Here is a 23,284-nt window from a genome sequence, read left to right on the forward strand (position 1 = left end):
CACAGGGGCCCCAATATAAAGACTTGCCTTTTGAAAACTGTGAAGGAATGGATTTCTTTGCTCATTGCCTGTGAGGATACCTTACTTGCACCTTGCTGAGCTTACGAGAAAGAGCTGAGCTTGTTGCATTATACAGTATTGAGATTAATGCTAGTCACCAGCTCATGTGAAATTAAGGATGTTGATAAACTGCAGACCTATGTCTACGTCTAGTACATTAGGCCTGCCTTGTGGGTCATGTCTGTGTGCTGTTTAGGAAAAGGCAAAATAATATTGGCTAACACTTTCATGAAAGGCTCCTGTCGTGGCAGGAAAGGAGTCAGAAAGGTAAAAATCTAGTGGAAAGGAGCAGCAAATGTCTTAAGCAAGTATAGTTAACCTGTAATGAGAGTAGAAGGCACATACAGAAAATGATAAAGACTTAAGGTTGTGTTTGTAAAACCCTTAATATATTTTTATTTGCTTTGGGATACAAGTCTTCCATTTGGTCTCAAAGGCCAGTTTGAGTCTTTAAGGACTCAGTCCTTTAGGGGAAGTCACTTTTCAGGCTGTGACACATTTAAGTAGAAATTAAAATAGGTCATCCTGTTACTAAAGCACAACCCCCAAGCAGGACAATAAAACAAATCTGACTTGTTGGGAAAGGTCAAGGCTAGAATGAGCAAATCTCATTGGAGGCAAAAAGAGTCTATCCCCAATATTCAACCCTATGAAATTTACACTAGCCAACACAAATTCAGAGCCATTCTTGGTCTTCAAAATTTGTCAGTAATCATTATACACCCCTGAGTCAGATGTATAAATGAATTCAGAGTTGGTTCACTGCCCTGGGTTCACATACAAATACATTTAGAGTAGGATTTACGGGAACATTGGCTGCGAAGTACGGTCCACACTCTCCCTGCAGCCATCGGCCCCTCTTTCACTAAATGGATGAATGCAAAATGCATTCATCACCAAAAGATGAAAGGAAAAGTGAAGAAGAAACAAAAGAAAAGTATGAAAAGGGAACTAAAATAAGAACATAGAAGGGACACAAAGACGGTTGGTCCCAAACCTGTGCACTGTCGTTTTCCAGGCGATATCATCTGACATTGTACTTCCTCACTTTTTCAGGCTACTGTCATTTGTCAGGGAGGTTGCTATTTACTTAGAATCTAAGTTAGGTCTAAGCAACAGTTGTCAGGGGGATTCATTCTTCTTAAATTATTAGGACTTCATTCAAAATATTCTACAAGTTTGTATAAGAGTTTGTGGAAATTTTCTCAACTGTGAAGTTGATCATCTTGTAGTCTTCTGATTCTAGACTAAGATAACTACTATTGTAATAATGAAAGTAAGTATTAGTTCATGTGCCCAGCTCTTAAAAGAAATCAGGCGGAGGGCCAAGTGAAAAAATAATACTCGGAAATTAATCAGTATCTTTATCCCTTCATACAATCGTTGTTGGGAATTCGGATGCCTTTGACATCGAACGTTGAGAAAGACTAAGTAAGAGGTGACAGCTGTGGCTGAACGTATTATTGCTATATATGGTTGAGGCCACTTTAGTCTATAATTAGTCTACAATTCTGTATGCTAATTTTAATAAGTCTAATAGTCATTGAGATGTAGACCGTCATTCATCAAATGTAGTGAATGGTGGAATATATCCATTTTTAAATTATTTTTGTTCTAACACATCTTCAGCTATTTAAGACAAAAGAGTGAGTAAATAATCATTGTGCACATTAGAATTATACTGAGATTATTGATTCAAGGTTTCTAGTGAGCGGATTATCAATATGACCAACTCCAAATTTCTTTTGGAATTACTTTCGATGAGCACATCAGTGTATTTGAATAGATCATACATAACCTAGATTATTGGTACAGCAAATCCCTTGTAGGATGTGTAATGCTATGGCTGTTATACAACTTCAGTAAACCACATTGTCCTAATTCACTGAAAGCAGTTTACCCAGCGATTACTCAGGTGTGTTAGGTGATAAGGGCTCTGTAGCAAAAGTAGATTGTTCTGTGGCAATCTATTCCAAATAGCCCAATTCAAAATGCACACTAAGTTATACCTTCCCAGCAGGCTAACACTCTGTGCTGCTTAGGAAAAAGCAGAATGACAAGGTCTGCCCTTTGTTGGCTGAGATGCCAGCTACTGACCTCTGACTTCACCTAAAGAACCTAAGAAAGGGAGAGATCACATGTGTTGACAGCACTCTGGAACAGAGGGAAAGGAAAGGCTATATCTGGACAAAAGCTATTGACACTTTCTTCTGCCCTGGGACATGTATATGGTAGCATTATTAGCTCCAACAAATGATTCATCCCCAGTTAGTAATTACAGGAGCATATGTGAACATGTTTATATTTATTTATAACCAAATGTCCAGGCATCTCAAAATATATAGAACAAATCTGTGTCTGAAAAAAATGACCATCCAGTGACAATTCATGTACTAGATATAATTTGCTTTTTGATACCGACAATCTATTACTTGCATAAAACCTTTCACTTCAAGACAGCACTGGATTACACCTTTTCAAATATTTTTTAAACAAATTTGAGCATCTATTTTATTTTACTTTTGAGACGGGGTCTCACTCTATCACCCAGGTTGGAGTGCTGTGGCACAGTCTCGGCTCACTGCAACCCCTGCCTTCCAGGTTTAAGTGTTCCTCCCACCTGAGTCTCCAGAGTAGCTGGGACCACAGGCATGTGGCACCAGAGCCGGCTACATTTTTTTTTTGTATTTTTGATAGAGACAAGACTTCATCATGTTGCCAGGCTGGTCTCAAACTCCTGAGCTCAAGCGATTCGCCTACCTCGGCCTTCTAATGTGCTAGGATTACAGGCTGAGTGCCTATTTTAAAGAAAAAAACAATCACAGTGATTATTTGATACATCAGTCAGATGGCTAAAACAGAAGATATGTGAGTCTATTATCTTTTGCTGTCTGATATGATAGGTCAGAAAGGCACAGAGATGGTCAGCACAGTGGTTTCCATGGTTTAGTTACATTCCTTGCCTTATTCAAATCACCTTAACATATCTGCGTTTACCTTCAAGGCAGTCACTTTACACATTATTTTCATATTTTAGTTAGTTATACTTACCTTCTTTATAGACAACTTCATTCCCATGATTCCTATTAAAACTCATTGAGATTTCGGTGTAATCACCTTTTGATCTTACAAATTCAAGTAATGAATGGCCAATCCCTCTTCAGTGATAGCACTGAATTCATTTCCAGCCAGAATAGTCATTGAAGTACAATCAGAAAGAGGAAGAAAATTCCAGTTTCTCTTTTCACTTTTTAAAAAACAAACAACAAAAGATTCACTTTAGGAAGCCAGTGGAAAATACCAGAATTTGATTTTCTTCTTTACTAAATCATTCCACAAAATTACCAACACCAAAAACCCCATATCTCAGCTCAGTCCTTTCATTCTGTTCCTCAATTAGATCACAGAGAAGCCAGGATCAATACAGCCAAGCACCACTGTTGTTTTCTTTTGTTATTTGGGGTTTGTTTTGTTTTGTTTGAGACGAGGTCTTACTATGTTGTTCAGGCTGGCCTCGAACTCCTGGGCTCACACGATTCTCCTGCCTCAGCCTCCCTAGTAAGCATTACTGCTTTTAATTGTATAAATTAAGACTGTCATTTAATGTACACTTAGCAAATTTGGTCCTAGCAAATTTCACAAGCTGAATTGTTCTACTTTGAAGGATGCCATCAAGAGCGTCACTGATGAAGATTTCTTATGATATTAGTTGTTATGTTCTGGATATAAGCAAGTATGTTAGCAAACCATAAAAATCTATAATCTTTTTTACTTCTCATGTGTTACATAGTCTGGCACATGGGGATAAAAGCAGAAGCATTTCCATTTCTTTGGAGCCTTGAACAGAATGAGAGCTCTGTGGATAGGCAGCGTACGCTGGTCCTTCTCACCTAGACTCAGCAGCCAACTGTGAAATGAAAGAAGGTTAGCAAAGCAGCCGAGAGCCATAGCAAACGGTAAACCATGTTGTTTATCCACAGATCATTCAGGACCAGGTCTCAGGTCCATCAGAATAATTAACTTCCCTATAAATATGTATCTCTGCTTCATATGAAGCTAAATCCTGGAGCTAAGGCAGTGAAGCAACATAGCCTCTAAGCATCTGGAATTCACAGAAAACCAATATAAAGGTTTCAGTATTGTAAAGTGAAGGACCCAGAAGAGGTGCAGTTACTCACAAAAAATTTTAAAAACAATTCTAAGCATTGTTGACTCCAGGAACTAAATACTAGTTTCTATTATCAGCCCATCATATTTATAGCTGTATGTGGTTCTACTAAAAATTAATTGTTAATTATATGAATGATATATAAAATAAAGAGCAAAGAACCTATTTACAATGATTTCCTGAAATTAACATAGAAGGGTTTCATGGCCCATGAATTATCCTCAACCAGAATTTCTGAACTATATTTGTAACCATCAAGTTCCTTTGAGTACAAATGTTTTTAATGCCTTTTCTCTGGAGATACAAATAAAATGTTCCTAGAAATAAAACACATGATTGCACCAGATTAGTGTCTGTGGTCTCTAAATGGTCTTTTAATATTCTAAATTCATTAAGGGATTCTTTAATCATTGTTACTACTCCCGACACAAACCTCCTTACCTAAAGAAATACCTGTACAAAGCATTTATTATTTTGTCTTAAGAGCCTGTTTTTAAAAGTCTCCCACTGCCCAGTAAACAGTCAGGTTCATATCATAATTAGCCATAACAGAAGCACTGTGGGTTTCCCTGCCAACATCAGGGGTGTGTTTTCAGGTAAGTGAGGCTGTACTTTCAGGTAAATATGACTATAAAATAAATTTCTGTAGACTATCTTATTTTCACATTGACTTCTATATAAAATGGTATGTATATACTACCAGAGAAGGGGGAAAAAGCTAACATAGAAGTCTGAATGAAAAACTCTGGGACAGGAAATGGGGTCAGTGTTCTGGCCAGCTTGTATGTGGTGTGGTCCAGTCTTACGTACCGGCTGCCTATTTGGAGATGTGCTTCTACTAGGGATTATTTATTACCTGTGGGGTCCCCTGTCCACTTCTGGGCTCTAGGATCTTCTTCCAACTCATGGGAATTTCTTCAAAGTCTGGTGGTCTTTTGACTGCATGTTTTCCAAATCGAGCACTCCACGCATTTCCCCAAAACAACACCAACCTACAGGAGGTCTGGAGCTGGGTCATCCAGGGGTCCCCACTGTGTATTCAGGGTATCCTAAATTGGAAACTGCCTTTGCCTTGGGGCTTTCTGTTTTATAAAGTTAATTTTCAACTTTATTCATTTTCTTAGTCTTGGATCCCACAGATGAGTCGTCTTTAAGAAAGCAGCTTGTGATTGGGAACCTTGTCTCACTCCCCTTTGTGAACCTCAGGCTGTCATGGGCTTGATGCATAATAAGAGCTCAACAGGTGCTTTCTGTTGCAGTCAACAGGTGTTTTCTAAACAGAAAGAGCATGAGACTCACTCATGTGGAAAGAAATGCTGGAAGAGGGAGGCAAGGATTCCACACAGCTATATCGAGGTGTGAAACAACTAAAATACCCAGCAGGTAGTCTCAGCAGTGGGAGGAAAAGCAGTCAAAGGATCCTTTGTTCTCAGCTCTACCACATGTTAGTTAGGTGACATTGAGCAATGTACTTAAATGCTCTGAACCTCAGTTTCCTCATCTGCAAAGTAGGATTAAATAATACCTATCTCACATGTGAGCTATGTAATGTGACTAACAAATGTTTGCTTCCTTTTCTTTTCCCTGGTGAATACTGAGTGAACTGAGCATTGTTTATGATATCCGATAACAATAAATGCAATATATATTATATATAATATGTGTAACAGCATATTTGATTCATATATAATATATATATAATGAAGACCACTTCCTACTTTCCAGTAGCCTATATTCGACAGGATGTAAGGTAAACAGTTGTTATTTATTCTTTTCTTTCAGTTGTTTTTTTTAATGCCAACAACTTGAAAGACACCTGGTACCCACGTGTGAGTGAACAGCATATATTTCTAGCCAAAGCAAAGCGGTGACATTTTTAGGCCATTCAGGACCAGTGCAATGTATTGTTTATATTACTTCTGCCAAGGTGGGAATTCGTCCTGTACCTTGAAAAAGAACTCTGAATTCAATGAGAGAGAAGCACAGTAAGGAATGAGCCCTTAGATTCGGAAGTCTACCATTCAGTACTTTAACATACCACATGTATGCACAGCAGATGTAGCATTGCAATGAATATTTGTGCTCTAGAATAACTATTGGAATCCTCTCCTTGAGGCAAAAGGAGCATGTGCTCACCTGTGCCCCAAATGGAGCCCCGGTTCCTCTGGGACAAACCAGAGATAATATGGAGTTGCCCCTGTGGATCAGAAGCCAGTCACTGTCTTTTGACCAGAGCCTATTGTCCATTTGGCTGGATGTGCAAATCAATAAATCTGCATCCCTCAAGGCTGGAAGTAAAGCCTAAACTAGCATCCCAGAGGAAAATGTCAGTACTTTGATACACAGCTCCCCCAAAATGGAATTTTAAGGAGCAGAAGTAAAACCTCGTCTTGCTCAGAAAGTGGGTCTCTTTGTTCTTCTCATGTTTTAACATTTTGCTAGCTCAGTGTCTCTCCTTTTATTCTGCTGCCTCTCTTTTAAGGACTGAAGAGAGGCCATCTATGGCTCTTAACTGTTTTCTCACCTAAGATGTTTCAATTTACTTGTTGTAGGAAACCCTTACGAAAGGTGGTTTGAGGCATCACAGTTTGCTGTTCTGGATTTATTTTTTAGTAGAAAAATAGTCAAATTTAACTAATCCAATTTGGTGTTGTGATTGGGAAACATGTGGCTTTTGGTACCTGACAGTTTGAACCTATGCTATCCTTTGTGCAGTTGACTCATTGAAAGGCAAAGGAAGGAACAGAAAGCTCTTAGAGATTCTTAAGGGTTAAATAAAGCCTAAACCTTTGATGCGTGTGCTTTTATCCACTTTGAGAAAATATACTTGACTTAGATTCTTATTCCTGAAAATAAGGCTTTTGTTTCTGCACAGTGCTGGATTGTTAAGTCAGATTGCAAAGACACAATTTGTGAATCTTTTTCTTCCCCGTAAACAGACACATGTGGGCACTTTGGGCACCATCCAGGTTCTCCTTGAAGTCGCTTGGAGTCCACATGTGTGTGCCTGAGCAGTATAGCATCACTTCCTGAGTGCATTCGGAGGGCAATATGGCATTTTAATGAGCGCTATCACAGTGTGATTGTATCAAAAGGCCAAAAAATTTAAGAAATATTTGTTTCTTTCCAACTCTTTTAACTGCTGCCAAAACAGAGTGGAAAGATAGGCAATGGAGTCCTGTTCTCACTCTCCAGCCAGGCTTCTCATATGGTTCAAGAGCAGACCCACTTCTTCCCAAGGCTAACCCATTGCTTACGGAATGGAGGCAGTTTTCTCACAGAGCCTCTCCTTATTAACAGCAAAGCTGTCTTAGCAGCTATTAAATGCTCACTTCTAATGTCTGATATGCATAGTGCCCGAATTCAGGCTCTGCTGTTGTCCTAACGGAGTTACGTCACAACAGTGAAGAACTCTGGGTTTGAAGGGAAAGTTGAGTATGTCAGAGATTATACTCTATCACGTATGGGCATCTTCTCTGCAGTCTGAGCCTGAATTGGAAGAACATCACAGATGCATGGCACATTGGACACGGAGCACATGCATGCATTTAAATCATGTATATCTTACTTTTTTACTGATGTAATTGTGAAATATGTTCTTTTTGCATTCATAATTAGGGGGTGGAACAGATGGTGAAGGCTTAGTTTAAAATAATCTGTCATTAAAATAACCTAGCCTACTGGTAATTCTTCTCTCTAACTGGAGTTAAGTCATAGGAAAAGAGTTTGGGGTGATTTTTTCCCCCTTCTGTACTGGAATGTCAAAGAAAGAACTACTAATTTCAGAGTGCTTATATACTCAAAACTTGTCCCTAAAGGAGCACCATGGTAAGATGTCACTCTGCGAAATTTGGCTGCAGAGGAATATGCACAAAAAGGAAAGCAGAGGCAAAACTCCTTTGACAAATATAAATCCATTTAGCACAATGCATTAAACATTAGTATACCTTCAATCATGAACCTGTGGTTAGTTCCGTACCCTGCAAGGAAGTAACCTCATCATTTGACAAGTACTGTTAGAAGCATTCAGCTTTTGGGGTTAAGAAACTATGCCTTACACTTTATATGTTACACTAATGTCAGGGGATATAAGTTATAATTACAGGCATTATTATTCAGAGATGCTGTAACTCCTGACTTCTGTATCCAAGCCTCACTTCTTGCATGTGTACCTCATAGACTTACTGGGATGTGACAAAGGAAATCTCCGATCAGCCCTGTCTGGATGGCTAAGAACTGTTTTCAGTAATAAGAAAACTGTCTTGATAAATCAGATACTTGCATGTCTTTAAGATGTCTGTTTTACTGTTTCTTCTAAGATTTCGTTCCCCATCTGCTTTGAGGAAAGCAGATAGATTTCAGCATGGCTTTATAATAAATCTTCTTGAGGAGGGACTAGCATTAACATTTGTGTAGGTTCTTTTTCATCTTAATCCAACCTTAGTTAATAATCAGAAAATTCTACATAGTGAGTAAGAAGATGTAATTAACCCTTTGACCCCAGAATCTTAATTGGCGCCTGTTGAAAACAGTGGGCAGTTGAAAAAAAAATTGAAAAGTAGCCTGCAGTGATTGAACAGCGGAGTATATAATAGCTTTCTTGATTCAAAATTTAAAAAAAATTCCACAGAACTTTGAGATTAATCATACTTGGTTTCCAAGACTAACTGACTGTTTTCTTCCTCCTCCCACCTTTTTAAATTGATAACACCCAAATTAAACCAACAATGATGCTACCCTTCAAACTCTTCTGAGTGGCAACATGCAGCTACCTATAGCAGAGACAATCCTGAATCAGAAGGTAGTGGCTATGAGAAAAGTGACCTTGGCAATCCACTTTAGACCTGACTTCATATCCCATTTTTTATTTGAAAGGTAATCAAATCTGAGATATGGACATTGATCTGAGACTATAGGTATAATTGACTAAAATGATAAGCATAAAAGTGAAAAATATGGTAAATTAACCAGTTGTTGGTGTGTCTGTGTGTGTGTGTGTGTTTCACTTCTGTGATGACTAACAACTAATTTAACTAGTTGTTTTCCCCCCTACCAAATTGGCCGTTATTTTTAATTGAATTGACTGGATGTCTTTGTGTCATGTAGACATAGACTCATTTTAATCTCACCAGGAAATTGGAACATGTGTTGAAGCCTCTGTTTTTGCCAAAAAAAAACTGGCCAGTTCTTAGATCGCCACTGCTTAATAGCATCAGATGTTTAGCCTCCAGATATTCTTTTACCCTGCTATGGTGCCCAAACCTCCTCAAATATTTTAGTAAGTCCATGAAATCTGAACCTCATGTTAAAAATCACAATCCCCTTTAGTGAGGAAGTAAGGATATGCGTAGACAGCAAATGACACATCTATTCAGAAATAGCACTGGGTACTTTGAAGGACACAAAAGAATCCATTCTATTCTGAATATCAGGAGGTATCCCAGACCATAGTGGAAATCTGTGGAATCTGAATCTGTAAATAATCTAAGTCCATAAGCTGGACTCCTCAAGAAAATAATTTCCATCCTTACTAGTCATTATGGTATTTGTGATATAAGGAAAAGGGAGCACTGAGCATGGAGGTAGAACTGGATTTCATAAATCTTGATTGAGTGGTTGTTAGGTGCCAGCTAGAGAAAGATAAATAAGGCATTGCCTCACTGTTGAGAAATTCAGTGATTCAGAAATTCTCTAGTTGAGAGCTGAATAAGCCAACCAGAAGCATACAATGCCATAAATGCTTTAATAATTTTATGGGAGTGAAGAAGATTTAATCCTGGCTCTGCCACTGACTGGCCATCTGATCTTGTCTGGCCACTTAGCCTCTCTGTGCCTCAGTTTCCTCCTCTGTAAAATGAAGGTTTAGAACTATAGGATATTATCCCCACACCAGCTTCATCAGTCCATCCTTCTGCACCCAACCAGGCTTCCAACTGTCCTTTGTGTCCTTGGAAGTTCTCCTGTGATCTTTCTTTGTGTTGTTGCTCTAATTGACAATGACATATTAAAATTTGAGAAGATGACTTACACTGTTCTCCGTGATTGTGTACCAAGCCATGGCTATCAGGTCGAATGGAAAATCTAATAAGCCCTTTTATAAGATCCAAGGGAATAGTCACAAAGGGGAGGGTCCTAATTTTCATGAGTCAGCCTCAGGAGACATCTTGTTTGAGGTAAAGATATGTTGAAATTAGATCCTTCCCAAACTTGTAGGAAGGAAATATCTCTCCCCTTGCACTGGTTCAAAGTGAGGTTCCGCTATACTACATCCTGTGCTTGAAAGGCTCTATCAGAAAAGACTGCAGAGGGTTTGGCAGTTTTGTCAAAGGTAAGGAGCCCAGTTCCCTTAGACAGTATTTTATTCCCAAAAGCTGGTTCCGGAGAAATATTTCGCAGCAAAGGTGGCCAGGTAACCTCCTGTGGAAGTAACTTAAGTAATCTCTTGCCATCCTACTTCCCCTCTGTCTTCTACCCACAATGAAAGGATTCTATTGTTTGAACACAAATTGTTCAAAAACAAGGGGCGTTGTTTAAGATGTACAGGCTGCCTCTTAGGGTAAATATTTTAGTTTCAGAAATGCTGTGAATATTCGCCTTTTCATTAATTTACACATGTCAATTAGAGAATCTTTATTTTTATTGTAAGGCAGTATAGTTAGTTATTAAGTCCCGCTGCCAAAGTTCAAATCTAAACTCCAAACTAGGAATAGGCTTGTTGCCTAACTTCACTAATCCTCAATTTCCTTGTATATAAAATGTAGATAATAACAGCTGGGCGCAGTGGCTCACGCCTGTAATCCCAGCACTTTGGGAGGCCGAGGCGGGCAGATCACGAGGTCAGGAGATGGAGGCCATCCTGGCTAACACGGTGAAACCCCGTCTCTACTAAAAATACAAAAAATTAGCCGGGCGTGGTGGCGGGTGCCTGTAGTCCCAGCTACTCGGGAGGCTGAGGCAGGAGAATGGTGTGAACCCGGGAGGCGGAGCTTGCAGTGAGCCGAGGTCTCGCTAACGCACTCCAGCCTGGGAGACAGAGCAAGACTCCGTCTAAAAAAAAAAAAAAATGTAGATAATAATACTATAACTTCATATAGTACTTGTGAAAATTAAAAGAGACAATATGTGCAAACTGCTTAGCACAGAATGCTTAATAAATGTAAGTTGGCATTACTGTATTATTGTAGCTAAAACTCATCTATCATGTAATTTGCCCTTTAGTGGAACAATATAATGTGACTTTTGAATTGTTTTCAGAACCCAAGAAATCAGAGGAGGGGATTGGGTGTCATCCACAGTTGCTGACCAGTGGGGCAGTGAAAACAGGTCAGGAAACAGGAAAATCCACTTTTTTTTTTTTTGAGACAGAGTCTTGCTGTGTTGTCCAGGCTGGAGTACAGTGGCGTGATCTTGGCTTACTGCAACCTCCTCCTCCCGGGCTCAAGTGATTCTTGTGCCTCATCCTCCCAAGTATCTGGGATTACAGGTGTGCCACCACACCCAGCTAATTTTTGTATTTTTAGTAGAGATGGGGTTTCCACCATGTTGGCCATGCTGGTCGTGAACTCCTGGTCTCAAGTGATCTGCCAACCTTGGCTTCCCAAAGTGCTAGGATTACAGGCATGAGCCACTGTATCTGGCAGAAAATTGAAATTTTATATATACATACATACATATAATATATGTGTGTGTATCTGTATGCATACATATATATACACATATATATATAAGAATATATATAATATATATAAGAATATATATAATATATATTCCCCCAAAATTCAGTATTTTAGGAGACTGAAATTATTGCTAGGATATGAGAAGGCACATATTTCTAACTAAATTTACACACTTCTTCCACCTTTCTATATTTTACATATTTTGTCATTAATTTAGTGTTTTCATACACCTTGTTCCCAGCGTGGGTTTCCTGTATTTGCAAATTCACAGCCTTTTTTTTTTTAACACCACTCACATTTAAAAACTTTTTTTCCTGTACAAGCAGCATTTGTGCAACTTACCTTGTTAAAAATAAATATAAAGCAAAACAAAAGACATGTGGATGACAGAGGGTGTAGGATGCACTGCATTGCAAGAATGTGAAACAAATTTATTCTCAGTTTGAATGCTATATTGCAGTTGGAGTTCATGATGATTTACACCATTCATCAAACTGAAAATGCAACCCTCCATTTGGAAAGTGGACTGAGGTTTTAGGAGTTACAGATGATGTGTAGCATCCTTTTTCTTTCTTTATTCTTTCTTTCTTTCTTCTTTTGTTCCATTTCAGGAGCTGTGATAGAAACTAAAAGTGTCACTATAAAACTTTAACAGAGAGTTTTGCAAAACAGGATTACAGTTTGTAAGATGGCAGCCCGTAAACATTATCCCTTAATGTATTGACATTTCCTGTTGTTCTAACACAATGGGCACTGGGAGTAAAGAAGGCATAATTCCTTATTAATTAGCAAATTGTTGATGTTCGTAGTAGTGCAAGTAGTGATTTTACATGCTCTTGATATAGGAAGCCTTTTTTTCTTTCATTTCATTACGATCTTTATTCCTGTTCAACTATTTAATGGAGAATCTTGCTGATTTAATCTCAGTAACCACTGAATCCAAAAAAATAAAGGCAACAGCTCATAAAATCAGCATGACCTTATTTTGTACATGAATGTAATGTATCTTGATCAAAATGACAGAGACATAAGTCCCTAAAGTAAAAGAAAGCTTTCAGTCTTAATTCAGACATTTAATTTGTTCATGTATAATGCAATACTAAAAGATCTTAGGACTTTCGTTAAACATGGAGAAAAGACGGTCTTAAATTCAGCGTGGCCGGGCACGGTGGCTTACGCCTGTAATCCCAGCACTTTGGGAGGCTGAGGCAGGTGGATCACCTGAGGTCAGGAGTTCGAGACCAGCCTGGCCAACATGCTGAAACCCTGTCTCTACTAAAAATACAAAAATTAGCTGGGCATGGTGGCACATGCCTGTAGTCCCAGCTACTCGGGAGGCTAAGGCAGGAGAACCCAGGAGGTAGAGGTTGCAGTGAGCCGAGATCGTGCCACTGCACTCTAGCCTGGGAGACAGAGCAAGACTCTGTCTCAAAAAAAAAAAAAAAAAAAAAAAAAAAATTCAATGTATTGCTTTTTCTCAGTTGCCTTACTAATTAAATCTGCATCCTTTGTATTTATTAATCTATTTATATATTTATTCTTTTTCCTGCAGTCCCTGGATGGCTTTGTATTTGCACTAAATCAAGAAGGAAAATTTTTGTACATTTCCGAAACAGTCTCCATCTACCTAGGCCTCTCACAAGTAAGTAAAACAATTTTAGATTCTTGGCAGCGATTATGAAGGCTTCTTCAGCCTCATGTTTTTCCTTCTTCAAGGAATATTCTGTTTAGCATGAATTATCAAATTTATTATTTAATGGCTTTACCTGACTGTTCTCTCAAAGTCAGTGAGAAACCTGTGTGTCAGTGTTGAACATTCAGAATAAACTTGTGCTCAAAAACTTTAGTTCCGCTCCCCATCCCCCAAGGATCATTATTAATTTATTGAGAACAAATGAAGTTTCTTCCCTTGGTTGTTTTGAACTTTGAAACCTCTGTGCCCAGTAGGAGAGGGACACACTAATAGTGCTTCCCTTGTGTCCTATTACTGGATGTTTATGGAGTACCCTGCATTATCCTGGGAGCTGACACAATGGCAGGAGTCATTTGGAGTCGAGAAATGCTGAAAGAGACCATTAAAATGTGTTGCAGGGAGGGTTCCAGCAAGGATATATTTTGCTGCCTTTGCAAATGCTTCCTAATGCTGAAAGATGATTTCATAAAATAAGACAGCTTTTCATTATTTGCCATTTAATTACTCACATGTGTTTTTCGGAGGGTAAAAGAAAAGAAAATGGAGGCTGATGGGCCAGGGACAAAAATCCTGGATGTTACTTCTCGATATTCCCCTGGAACACAAAAATTTAAGTTCCAGTGAATTCCAAGACACGGGCTGCATCTGGTGAATGCCAAAATATCCTGAAGCAAGGTTTGCACTTCAGCTAATTATCCAGATGTTTTCTCCATAAAAATGCTGAACATCTGGGTATTTGCGCCCATACAGGTGATTGGCTGAGTTTGACCCCTTTCATCTGGTAGTTTGGCATGAGGAAAACACTGCCTCAGTGGGAGGGATTTTGTGTGTGTGTGATGATCTGCCAAGTTGGATAATCTACCGCTCGTTCAGTTGCCCCTTGAAGCTAGAGATAGAGATAAGATTTGTCTCTCTCCTTTAAAACGGGACCCACCCCAGACTCAGAAAGTTGGCACAGCTCTAAGGAGACATCCAGCAAGGCTGGGCCCTTTTGGCTGTTAGTGAGTTTGCTGGGTAATAGCTAAATCAAGAAAGACATTGGAAAATAATAGAGAGAGATATTTGGCATGTAAGGAGGCTTGGGGAAGGAGGAGAAACACTGCCAAATTTGATTATTTACTGTTGAGAATCCAAACAAGGGTCTGGTCTGTTAATGCTTTTTGAAGAACATGCAAGCTCTTAGCTATAGTGTGTGGAGTAATTCTATTTTATGTGGACTTTAGCAAAGCAAATGATAGAAACCGAGCTTTTGTTAACTCGGTATTAGTATTCTTGTATCTTATTGAAAGATCTGGTTTTGTAATAGCCTTTAACAGACTTTAAGCCTTGTCTTAATCTGTCTGGGACCTAGTATTGAGAATCTGCAATTTTGAAACTGGTGAGCCACCATGTCGCAATGTTGTTATTACCATACAGAACTGGAAACACCACTGTTTGTTGTTCTGCAATGCACATATTCATGTTTCATGCAGGGTATCCAGCAAAGTTTAATAAGCCAGTAAAGAAGAAGGATGAATAATTAGTTTAAGCAGGTAAATGCTAATTAGGGAACTCCTGAAAAGCATCCATTATATACTAGCTCAAAACACATTTTACAGCCCTGGTTAGTGGTGTAATCCAAATTCTGTCAAGGCAACTGCATTTTCTGTAATTGAGATGTGTATGTTTGCTTTGCATAACAGATGGCTCTGTATGCTTAGACTGATAGCTAGGAAAATAATAATTGCATTATTCTGGCCAAAAGAATATTAGCTCTTGGGTTTTGGCCATTTCAGTCCATCCTCCTGCCAGCACAGCATATGCACATATATGGATTGGATTTTCAAGGAAATTGATGCATCTGGAATAGTGCGGCCATCTGAAATATCATCTGTTCAAGAAAAATTTGGCTTTAACCCTATGCTGGTTTCTCCTTAAAAGTATTTTATTTAGCTGCTTTTCTACTGTATCATTAAGTAAAATCTGAGACAAATAATTGACGTTTCTGTGAAATAAAGCAACTATGTAGACATGGTACAGTATCTGGCAATTTCTGTGCAGTCAGTCCTTGCTTTTATATATAATGGGTTTTAAAGCACGTACCAGTAGTCGGCATCTTGACTTATCCAGGGGCAGACCCTGGCCAAAATGTGCCATTGCCTTCTTCTCCTGTGGTGGATGTGTTCAGTGTTGGCAGAAACTGTCAAATATGCAGGTAGAGGCTGTGAGATAGGAGACATGGGCCTTCATTTGGCAGCACTATACAACTGAATTGATGAGGGGTCAATCAGTAGAAAGTGATTTTTGCATATACTAATTTATGTATTTAAAAGTGATTTTTGCATATACCAGTTTATGTATTTAGAGTTCAAAACTAAAGCTTAAGTATAGTTCTGCATTAATATGAAAAGAATCTGATAAGGACATGATATATTTTTAAAAGCCCAAAGCGTGAGGGAAAAACAAAAAATCTATGCTAAAACTCTGGAAAAGAGTTTTCAACCCAGTTTGAGTCCTAATAGAGAAATTGAGGTCCCCAAGATACAACTCTTTCCAAGTTTCATCAATGCCCTTTTTCAGTTTTAGGGGTTGTGGGGTGATATACAAAGTAAATATACTCTAAGTAAATTAAGCATTTGTTCTTTTATGAGCACACACACACACACACACACACACACACCCTTAATCAAATGCAAACCAAATGCTCTGCTTGTATTCTACAACTTTGGCTAAGTGGTTATTCTATCAAATTCTAGACAGTGATAAGGAATCTGTAAAGTTATGGACCCTCCTTTCCTTTCCAAATAGTTTTGTTAAATAAAGACAATGTGCAACTCTGTCATCAAAGACTTGTCCAGTGAAATTGTTCAGGAGGACTGTGAGCATGTCAGTTTGTTACAGAGCATAGCTATGTCTGTATTGCTAACTCTCAAGATATCCCTTCCTCAGTTTTATTTTCTTTCAATGTGTACATAAATGTGGTGGCTTTAAAACAGCTTATGCTCAGGATAGAATTAGGATTCTTTTTTGGCTCACAAGAAAACAAGATAGGGAAACTTCTACTGAGCTCTGTTGTGTAGCATGGGGATAGAGACAGCCAGAGCGGATTTTCTCTTTGACACTCCCTTGGGTGGGACAGCTCCTGGTGTCCAGGGCATGTGCATGCCAGGTATTCTCTTTAAAGTATTCTCATCTTGTTGTAATTATGGGAATGAGTGAATGATGATGATTTCTGAAGCTCCTCAACAGTCCTCTTGACTTTGCCAGATACACATAGATACACACACACACACACACACACACAGAGAGAGAGAGAGAGAGAGAGAGAGGGGAGAGAGGAGAGATGTATATGTTTAACCTAACAACATCCAAGAAGTGGTTTCAGGTTATAGAAGTATGCACTGTTGACTTGCTTTCCTGTGTAAAAATGATGCCCAGTTACTCACCAAAAGGCCTTATCTTAAAGGAAGATTCCCACATACTGATGCTGAGTTTGGCTTGCATAGAGACTGAATAACTTCTTACACCTGGTGATGGCATTCAGAGCTGTTCATGACAGCTCTGCTTTCTAGCTATAATGGAACAGGCAGAAGTGGAAATGAATTAAGAAAACAGAATGGGTTCCCTAACACTGAAAATGTAGCAATGATATATAGCCAGCGTTTATGAAATCTCTTCCAAAATGTAAGGGGCTTAATCGCCAAAGAATCCAAAAGAGACTTTACATGATAAATAAAAAATATTTCTAGTTGATACAGGATTTAAAGCTTAGAGAAATATTTATTTGTTGGCTTATACTCTCCTCTTTCCACAAAGGATTTGAAATAGCTTACATAAACACATATGATAAAAATAATGTCAAAATAGAACTAGGGAATAAGGAAAAGGAGATAAGCAAAAGTACGTAAACTGTTACCACATAGTAGGAAAACACAACAAAGAGGCTCATAAAAAGACCATTTATTATAAATGGTCTTTATTAAAGTTTCAGATGTAACCATGAGCTTCATGGTAACCAAAGCAAAAAGGGAAATCCAGTAAACCATCAAAAATGAAAAACCATTGTTTCTTAAGGAAGGCAAAGTTTTTCTGGGACTGAAATCTGAAAATCTCACGTAGGATTTTGGACGAGCTAACCTGTAGATTATGACACTGATTTGCTTCCACTGCAGTCCATATTCACAGCAAGGCTGTCGTGATCTACACAGCAAACACAAAGACCCAAATTACAAATCTCATAAGCAGGCAGAAGCCCATTCCCCACCAGCCATAGCTGTGCAGAAGACCATCGGAGAGCGATGCTCTGTTCCCACATCCAGGCCTCACAATAGCATTGGCTAGTTTGGTGGTTTACAGGGTTTCAAACTGGCTTTCCTTCACCCATACTCACATCCCGCATTTTCTTCTAAGACCTCATGAGAAATTCACATTATCGTTGCCAGAGGCAGAGGACATGAGAGACTGAGTTAACCAGAGAATACAATTGGACTCACATCCTGTGAAAACATTTTTTCTGGAAAGTGGGGTGAGACAGGATAATTCTGATGCACACCTGTCCCAGCAAAATGCATTCAAGTTAATATAGGGTCCTGTTTACAACAAAATGAGATCTAGAGCAAGCCAGGAAATTTACACATTTGTATGGGGTGATATCATTAGAAAATACCCTACGTGCCAGCTAAAGCCTCTCTTGAAATGTGTTCTAATCACCCCCCACTGCCTTCAGTCGCCTCCTGCACATAATGAGTCACTTCCCTTTTTCTCACCAAGTCCTCACCCTTATATAAGGTATTTCCTGGCTATTGTAAACCAGCCAGAAGGTAGCTGCAGACAAGGTTACAAATTGGCTTGATTCAAGGCAGCTTGCTGAAAAGGGCAGGGTGGCTGCAGATTATAATAAGAGTTAATAGAGGTGAAGGTGAAAGGGGGTAAGTGGTTGTTTTAAATTTGGTATTTTTTTTAAGCCATGCAGATATATTTGCCATAAACTCCTTTCCTTATCCTGTTGTTCATCTCCATATTTTAGATTTCTCTGCATTTGTTATATAAAATGGCAAATAAAATTACAGCTACAGCACACAAGTACAAGGTCAAATAAATGACAGAGCTCAGTCTATTTGTGAAGCTATTCTGAAAGGGAACCATGGTGCCAAATGTGGTTTATTTGAATAATAAAGAAGAATTAGATTCCCCTGATAACTTGGCCGAGGGCCAATAAATCACTGGAGGTTAAAGATGCTTTGCAACTGCCATGTCTTTCTTTTGCTTTTCCAAAGTGCAAGCCTCACTCTTCCATTCTGTGTTTTTCAATGCAAATCAAGTTGAGGTTAGTATGTGGCTAATACTCTTACTTCCCTGCTTGTAGAAGATATATATATTTCTGTAGTGGGGTTGGAAAAAAAAGAAGACGTTAGCTTTCCTTGTAAGTTATTATTCTTGTTTGGCATCATCACATCCTAGAGAGCTGGAATATAAAGACAAAAAAGGTATTATTTCAACACAGCAGAGGGATTACAATGATGGAGCCAAGTGTTAGCATTTTTGCAGTTGGTGTTCTAAATGTATTCAATGCTAGGATAACTGGAGTTCTTTTAATAAATGAATGCAAATACTGCTTTATGGCCCCCCTTTTCAAAACATTTCAAGTAGACATACCTTAATTTTTAAAAAAAGCGGAAAAATATATAATTTTCTGCAGCTTGTGACCACCCCCCGCCACCCCAACTAGCAAGTCTACATTTTTCTCCTGTACACTAATCATGAAAAGTTCATCACTTCTGGGTGTAACAAAGAAAAATGCCCTTTTGAATGTGGAAGCTCTGAGGGTTTGGAGACTATTGAGAAAATATAAGTATCAAAATAATTCAGAAACAGTACAAGGCACAGTGGCACATTATCAATTTACAACATTTAAATTGATAAATGCTTGGTGGTGAAGGCCTACAAGGGCACTTTGAAAAGCAAATAGCGACCTGGTGAAGAAATTGATTTTTCCCCCCCGAAAATGACTGCATGATGCATCATTTGACTGCATGCTGTCCGAGTGCTTGACAGAGATAATCTCAGCAATCCCACGGGTGACCTTATCGTTCTCACCAGGGCAACTTTGTCTACGTTCTGACTTTGTGCATGTCAAGGTTCCTCCCGGCAGGATCCTTGGGGGAAAAAGTTCCTCTGTTCGATCCAGATATTGAACTGCTCGTTCTTCCCCCTTTTCCTTCCACCCCACCCTTCCAAATAGGCAAACACGCTTCTTTATTTCATCCATAATTATGAACGAGCCAGGCAGAAGAATACAGCTCTGTGCTCTGTATCTTTGTTGAAGCTCCTAATACCTTTTAGTTCATAGTTCTTAGGTGATCATCTATATTGGCAGGGATCTTTTCATCAGAAAGAGTAGAAAAAATCCCTAATGTTCTCCTATAATGCATCGCCACCTTGAGCAGAATGGAAAAACCTTACCAGTTTCTTTCTTCTCTGTAGTTGCAGGGTGTTTTATTTTCCTCCCTCCCCTGTCATCTTTACATAGAACCCTTCTGAAACTGTCTTAAGTCATACATGTCAGTATCTAATAATATTATTCTCTTGCAATCCAGTGATTTAAGGTATTTCTCTTATAACCTTAAAATTATGTAACAATGACATAAGGCCCAGAAAACATGTCACCTGTGCTATTTGGCTTTGAATCCCAATGGCAGCCTCTTTGCAGAGATTTGATAGAATCCACAGGGCTTCTTCAGGACCGTTGGTGTTTGGAAAGTATTTTTCTTCCACAGGGTAATAATCGACAATTTTTTTATGCCTAGAATTTTTCTGTTGATATGTATGGATGTGTGGATGTGTATGTCTGTTGATCAGTAATCTTCCTGCCACACAGCTTGTTGTTGATAATTACAATTCTTGATTAGCCACTTCTTGAAAGCAGCAAATACCCTGCCTGGTTTGGCACCCTGAAGCTCCAGTCCCCACTGCCTCTGACACCCTCAGTTCACCATATTCAACCCCTTTTACCTCCTTCTTTCATCCACAACATTAATTCTGAGTGAACAAGATGTGCTTCCTTGCTTTTGACAAGATTTGCTGCAGTCTCATGCGACAAAAACCCAACACTCATTCCAGATTCAGAAAGTAGGATTTATAACAGCATTTTAATTTAATGTTGGATGTCGAACATATAAAGAGATCACAGTAGTACTAGAGCTGAAAATTGATGCCTTTTTTATTAGTGTCCTCTCAGAAGTGGGTGAGACGCTGTTTGTGCAATGGAGCACAGAGCAGCACAGTCAGATGAATGAGGATATGCTATCTGCAAGGAATCATATTTCAAGCCACTGTCGGCCTCTATTGATGTGCTCAGAGTTGAAAGGTTATGCTAGTAAATGCCATCCGAATTTCCAGCATTAGAAATCGGTAGAATAATCTGCTGGCTGTCACTTTATGCTTAGCCTGAATGCACTGCGTGGGGATGTTTTACTTATTTTAACTCCAAATTAATTTCTTATTACGGGTGCATTTCTTTCTCTCCTCATGCTTTCATCAGTGCCCAAATGGGACTGATTTTTAACAGGTCTTCAGAGTAGACCACTATCTGTGAAAGAAAATGAAAGAAATGTGCGTCATCGTACGTGAGAATCATGTTATTCTTATTTATTCCTTTGAACATATTTTTCCAGACAGTGAGGCTAAAACACAGGAAGTTTGTGCACAGCGAGCTGTTCTTGTTAGACTGAATCATAGAATCTCAGGATAATTCAAGATAAGCTTACCATTTTCAAATGTATGAATCGAAAACCTACATTGCTTCTTAATTTCTGGACTTAAAGTGAGCAAGACAAAAAAAGGAAGATGGAGTATTCTTCATTTTATAGTTGAGGGGATCTAAAGTCAGAAAAAAAATACTTTGTAAGGAGCTAGTTCATTTTATTTGTGTGGATTAAACAGTATTTTCAGATTCATTTTGAAGTAGAGCACTGAGCAAAAGTAAGATTAAGAAAATTTAGTCATCATTCTAAGTCTGTAATTTATTCATTTTTAAATAATGAAACGGTGTTTTTCTGAATTAACCCATGTATTATTCATGCAGGCGTTGGCAATATAATGTCCCTGGTTTTCTGGAAAGCAATGTACATTTCTTTGCCTGACAAGCAGTATTTTCTATATGGTATTAATTTAATGGCTTATTTTATTATGCAAAGTTAGAAAGTAAAGATAATTTCTGTCCATAATGTGGTGCTTATATGGGCAATATATGCAAAATAATACCTCTACACTTAAGCCAGCTATCCTTTCTCAGTTAGCTTGGACCCTATAAGAATGATGAGTGAATGCAAACTGCTCATATGAAGAATAAGAAATAACTTGACCTTCTGGGAAGGAGGTCATAAAATCATTAAATTCATGTGAAATCCAAATTTCATTTCTACACACACACATTCAATCTATATTGGGTTTTAGCTCTTACATAAGAAGATATGGTTTTCATGACAGAAGTAACATAGCAACAATTTCAGTGATAATTTCAGTAGGACTGTAATAAGGAAATTGACTTTAGATTTTTGCATAAGTTCTAGAACTAGGCTGGTAACCTGCAAATTGATGTCAGTTTTAGACAACAAATGCCCTATGGCTTTTTATCTTTCATCCTCACTCCCTTCTTTGGAATGACAGTCCAAAGATATAATCTCTTTTTCTTAAAATCATCATTGTTAAAGAGACTGATAGCAGTTGAATTATTTAAAGTATCTTTTGATGCATTTTTGTGTGAATATGTGTTTATTCACCTGCCTATATATGTTTATAAATGCATACAATTTGTTTCTTTCTGATATGGTTTTCGTGCCTACTGCATTTTTATCTACAGATATAAATAATTTCCAAAATGGCTCACTAAAGCAGCACACCAGGTTTTCCTTTGGGCGTCTCTTCCTCCTTTCAGGCTCCTACAGCTGCAAATTTACCACATTCAATAATAAGACAAAAACTTTCTCTGATGCTGTTAATTTTTAATGTCTGGCAGATTAAATCTATTACTTTCAATAACTATGCAAACTTTTTGAGAGCAAGAGAATGTATGCAGAAAGAAATTTTCCCTGGGAAGGAAAAAATATGGCCTAGATTGGATGTTTTCAAGGCAGTTCAAGGCCCTTGGCAGAGGTAACACAGATACCTGTGGGCCATGTGTGGGTTTTGGTGAACCTAGGAAGTATGTCAGTAATATGCATCTGGGTATCAGGTAAAGAATTACAGATGCTGTTTAGATTTTCATCTAGGTTTTGGAGAAGCAAGCTTTATATTAAGAAACCCCTTCCCTCTTGGCCTTCTCTCGCAAATAGAAACATTGTTTTAGGACCCCAGGTAATCCTGTTTAGCGCTGCTTTGCCATGGAAACAAAAAAAAAAAAAATTGGTTCTTCACTAGGAACGCGCTAAGGCTTTAAGGAACATGCAGATAGGGGATGGTTTCCTGAGCCTCTGAGTTTTATTCTATAGCCTGGACCTTCACATATTTGTTCCTACTGTACTTTCTTCAGTACTTCTTTCTGGCTAAAGTCCCTAATTGTTAAACTTGGTATTTCTTAGGAACTTAAAAAACGTTTGTACTAAACGTTCTTGTCCTTATAAACAGGGGAGACGCAGAAATATTTCCAGAAAATGTGAACGATAGTGCTAGCTCTATCTATGGTAAAGATCTGGCTCTTTACCATAAAAT

At 38.5% G+C, this 23,284-nt stretch overlaps 1 protein-coding gene across 13 annotated transcripts in view; it reads left to right on the top strand.

Annotated features, from left to right (window-relative positions):
- The window catches only part of NPAS3 (neuronal PAS domain protein 3), an 867,158-nt gene that overhangs the window by 610,857 nt on the left and 233,017 nt on the right, over positions 1–23,284 (top strand). For all 13 annotated transcript variants that reach the window (XM_034937407.2, XM_034937408.2, XM_055097464.1 and 10 more), the window contains one exon: positions 13,457–13,546. In XM_034937407.2, coding sequence (XP_034793298.2) covers positions 13,457–13,546 — 90 coding nt within the window. The remainder of the gene's footprint in view (positions 1–13,456; positions 13,547–23,284) is intronic.

Source organism: Pan paniscus, chromosome 15 (genome assembly GCF_029289425.2).
Source record: "Pan paniscus chromosome 15, NHGRI_mPanPan1-v2.0_pri, whole genome shotgun sequence".
Taxonomy (NCBI): domain Eukaryota; kingdom Metazoa; phylum Chordata; class Mammalia; order Primates; family Hominidae; genus Pan; species Pan paniscus.